General features: G+C 20.1%; 1 protein-coding gene across 1 annotated transcript; it reads right to left on the bottom strand.

Moving 5' to 3' along the window:
* Positions 1-69: 69 nt before the first annotated feature.
* On the bottom strand, positions 70-3375 carry PRSY57_1360000 (protein transport protein Sec24A, putative; the record flags this gene model as incomplete). The annotated part of the gene is made up of 5 exons (XM_012909521.2): positions 70-137; positions 241-314; positions 463-583; positions 700-785; positions 902-3375. 5 exons carry the CDS (start codon positions 3373-3375, stop codon positions 70-72), a joined length of 2823 nt encoding a protein of 940 aa, XP_012764975.2.
* Between the last annotated feature and the right edge of the window lie 2045 nt (positions 3376-5420).

The following is a 5420-nucleotide window of genomic DNA, read 5'->3' as shown; positions in this document are numbered from 1 at the left end:
TAATGATGGTAATAATAATAAAATAATAAGAAACATTTAATAATTTAATCATACGAATATATTATAAACTTAACGACCATGTTGTGTTGCAAGCGGATTAGGAGTCATGGATGGGGTAAACTGAGGAAATTTCGGACCTATCAAAAAAAAAAAAAATAAAAATAAAAACATATATATATATATATATATATTAATATAGATTAGATACATATATTTTCATATTGTTTCATTTTGTCTTACAAATTTTGGCCAAGAATTCTTTTAAAGACAACATCATATGTTGTGATCTGTCTTCAATTAAGTATGAGAAAAATCTAAAAAAAAAAAAAAAAAATTTACAAATATATATATATATATATATATATATATATATATATATATATACATATATATATACATATATATAACCATTTTGATTTATTAAATGTATATTCTTAAAATTTATTCCATTTTTAATCTTACTTATATTCTAAGGGATCTCCTTGTTTTACTACCAATAATTTCATATAACATGGTGTTCTTATTTTTCTTAATGCATTAATTATATTTAATATTTGTACTCCGAAGGGATTACCTGTTGAACCTATTAAAATAATATAAAGAGAAATATATAAAATATATATAAGTCTTTTTGTAAAAATTATTATATCTTTCGACAGTAATAATATATATATATATATATGTGCACGTATATTTTACCTAAATGATTTTCTGCATATTCTGTGTTTAATTGATCTATGGTCTGTACGCCAAAAACTGCATAGATCCATTGAGGATTAATGCTCCTAAAAATAAAATAAAACAAAATAAAAAACACAAATATATAAATATATATATATATATATATATTTACATACATCCACATTTACAATATCGTGGTATCATTTTCGCCTTGATGTACCTTCCTATCCACATGACTATAGTTTCTCCATCCTCTACTATGTAACAACCATCTTGAGTCATATTTTCACAAGTCAAATTCAACGCGTCCGGAAATACTATATTATTATTTTCGTCTAGGTGTCCATGATGCTTTTCTAAATTATGTAAACTAAACATTCTGGGATAGAAATTTGCCTCAACAGATTCTACGGGTATATTTTCTAATCTATACCAATGATATATTCTTAGATCAGGTGGAACATCACCACTATCTCTAAAAGCTATTGATTTGAGCATACCTAAGATATATAGAGATAACAATCTTGCACATTCCGATTGTAATAATTGAGATGATAATACTTGTGAACAAAGATTTTGAATTAAATTTCTTCCATCAGCTATTTTTCCTTTTTTACTAATATCTATTGCTTGATGAGCTAACAAAGATACAACGACTTGTGGATTTATTGAATCAGTTATAGTTTTTATATTTTGTGTTATAGGTAGAGCATATGTATGTAATCGTATTCTTCTTTCCCCGTTAGAATTAGTATATAATAGAGCTGATTGGACATAAACAATTGAATCTTGTACTACATTTTCTTCTAAATCTACAATAATAGAAAAGTTTTGTCCGGAATGACAATTGGGTAAAGCTAATAAGTCTGCTCCTCTAAATTGATAATTTCCATACCAATTTGTAATTTTCCAACCTCTACTAATTCTTATTCTCATAACCGATTCCCATGCAGTTTCTGTTGTTAATGCAAATAATAATTCTTGTCTTAATTTATCATTATATTGATGTACATTAAACTGAGGATAATAATATAATGACCCACCCGAATTTTTTATTAAGGGATATATAGAAGCTAAATCTAAATTATATAGAGGACATGCAAATAAATCTACAGCTATTTGATACTGTGTTACATTTTGTGCTAATTCAGCATAAAGATTATTACATGGATTTAATAATTCTACTTCTCTTAATTTTGAATCAACAACATTATTAGCTGAACTACTTGAACTGTAAATATTTTTATATTTACTTTTATCCTTATTATCTCTATTCACACTTACAGTTAAATCACCAATATTTGGAACAGAAGAAAGAAAAAATAATAATTTCCCACCAACCTTTTTTAATACCATAAAAGCGGCTTTTAAAGCATTCCCAGCACAACAATCACTAATTTTATTATTTCTCCACATACCTGGCAAATTATCTAATAAAACATCTATAACATTTTGACATTCATGTACATTTACTAAAATATCCTCAGGGAGTGGAATAAAAATATCTTGTATATCAGGAACCACCATCATTTGTGTTTGTTTCAAATTAGAATTTAAATTATAAAAATGTATGGTTGAATCAAAGGTCATAATACCAATTAATGTACGAGAATCAAATGATTTTAAATTCTTACTATTATTATTATTATTATTATTATTGTTATCATTTTTATTATTATTTTCGGTTGAATCATTATTTTTTGGTAATAAACTTTTTATTGTACTACAAACAACATCTAATAAACCAGAATTTACTGATGTTACTGTTACATCTATTAAAAATAAATATACAGGTGGTTGTGGTGGTCTTATCATATAATCACTAGGTGCAATAAATTCGACACTACCTGTACATAATTCTGGCCTTTGAAATAAATCTTTCCTCTTTCCTTTTTCATCTAAAGGTACAAAATAAAATTGAGGAGTATCATTAATATTATAACACATATTACAATTCCATTTTTTGCCTCCAGCTTCAAATCTAACAAATGGATTAATATAAGTTCTACATTTTTTACATCGTACAACTGTTGAATTACCAAAATTTACAGAAGCCAATTCTGGATATCCATCTGGTATAGGAGCTAAAGGTTGTATCACAAACCCAAGAGGTACATAAGCTTTTTGTTTCAAAGTAGTGTTGGCTGGCATATAGCTAACTGAACTTTTAACAAAATGAGAAAAAGCATTAAATTGTAAAAATTCTTGATATGTATCATTTATAATTGGCTGTACATGATTTATATTACCCATATTATCATAACCTAACATATTTCCTCCTGCTTTTAACGTATTATTTGAACTTACAGGAATAAATTGATTCGTTACATTACGATAAGGTTGTCCTTGATTTATATAACTCGTATTATTATGTCCATCTTGATTATACATATTCTCACCTATATTATTTGTCTTATAATTACCTTGATTCATACCATATACACCAGTATGTTGATAACCTTGATGAAGAGGGGGACCTTGTTGTTGCTGCAGTTGTTGTTGTTGTTGATGCTGACCAGGGTTATAATATGTTGGTGCATTATATGGACCTTCATTTGTCTTCATATTATTATTATTTCCTATATCCTTGTTATGAAGAAACGGATTATTTATAGGAGCATTTGCATTATTCTGATTATTGTAATTTGCTGTATTATTATTATTTAAACCTCTATTATAATCATACGGCTGCATTTTTTACTCAAAAAAAAAAAAAAAAAAAAAAGAAAAAAAAAAATATATATATATATATAATATATATAATAAAAATTAAAATAATATGTTCAAATGGCAAATACTAATAAAAAAATAAATATAAATATCAAAAAAAATTTTTTTTTTCTTTTTTTTTTTCTTTTTTTTTTTCTTTTTTTTTTTTTTCTTTTTTTTCCTTATTCTCTTTTAAATATATAGTTTATAATATTTATACATTTTTATAATATATAAACTTGAACATATATATTATAATAAAATATATAATTCATATTTCTCATATGCGTATTATACAATTCTTTTTAAAAAACATACATTATAACAAAAAAGAAAAAAATACCAAAAAATTAATTATTGCATTTTTCTTATATATATATAATATATATATATATATATAATATAAATATATGGACATATAAAAATATAAAATAAAAATTATAAAAAATAAATAATGTATTTTTTTTTATTATATCCTTTTATATATATTGTATATTTATATATATATCATATTTTCTTGTATTTTTTTCAAAAAAAAATGTTTTTTTTTTTTTTTTTTAATTATCTAAATATATATATAAATATATTTTTTTATTTTTATATAAAATAATACATAAAAAAAATAAAATATATATATTTATATATATATATATATATATACATATATATTTTATAAATATTGTATATTTTATTTTTGCCAAATGTTATTTTTCATATAAAATAAATATTTATATAATGTATTTATTATATATATATATAATATATATATTATATATACATTATGTTAAAATATAATTATAATTATAATTATATATATATTATTTTAAATACATATATAACATTTTTATTTTTTAAAAATTTCTGGATTCTTTTTTTAATGTATATATATATATCATCAATATATTATTTTTATTAAATATATAATACATATATATAATATATATAATATAAAGAATAAATTTTTTTTTTTTCTTGAAATAATTTAATAAATAATATTATAAAAATATGCATTTACACTATATTTTATTTTTTTATACATAATAATATTATATTTTAATTTTATAATATTACATTTATGCGTATAATTTTGTTCATTTCATATAATATGCATAAAATAATTATATTATCATTGATTATTTTAAAAAAATATATCTAAAAGTGCTACTTTATTTTTTTTCTTTTTTTTTTTTTATAATTTATTATAAAAAATACATATTTTAAATATATATATTATAATATATATATATAAATATATACATATAATATTTTATATATATATATATATATAATGTTTATAATATTATTTTTTTAACCTATATAAAATTATTTACCAAAGAATCAAATAATATATATAATATAATATTTAATATATCAAATATAATTATTGTGTTATCTTAAAAAAAATAATAACAAAATTGACAACTTTTGTTTTTTGTTTTTCCTCAAAAAATGAATATAATATATATATTATATATATATTTGTAATATATATTATATATTTTTTCTTTTATGTATGTATTGTTTTTCTGAACATTTTTGGTGAATTTTTTTTTTTTTTTTTCATATTTATAAATTTTAACATATTTTACAATAATATTTTTTTATGTTATGTAGAAAAAACAAAGAAAAAAAAATATATATATATATATATATGAATATATTTTAATTGTATTATTTGACATTTCCACCTTTTTAAAAATATATAATTCAATGTTTTGAATATTATAGGTGGGTTATTTATTATATACAAATAATATATATATATATATATATATAAAATAAAAAAGAAATTTTTATTTTTATTTTATTAATACTAGCATAAAGGTTTTTTAATTAAATAAATAAACTTACACATAAAATATTTTTTTGTGATGATCACATTTAGAATAGTTATGTATTTATAATTGAATTAAGTCTTTTCCAAAGTTTATAAAGAAAATTTATTCCTACAAAGTAATATTGTTCAATATGTTCATATAAAGACAACAACAGGAAAAAAAAAAAAAAAAAAAAAAAAAAAAAAAAAAAAA

Source organism: Plasmodium reichenowi, chromosome 13 (genome assembly GCF_001601855.1).
Source record: "Plasmodium reichenowi strain SY57 chromosome 13, whole genome shotgun sequence".
NCBI lineage: Eukaryota > Apicomplexa > Aconoidasida > Haemosporida > Plasmodiidae > Plasmodium > Plasmodium reichenowi.
This window is presented reverse-complemented; position numbering and strand designations above follow the sequence as displayed.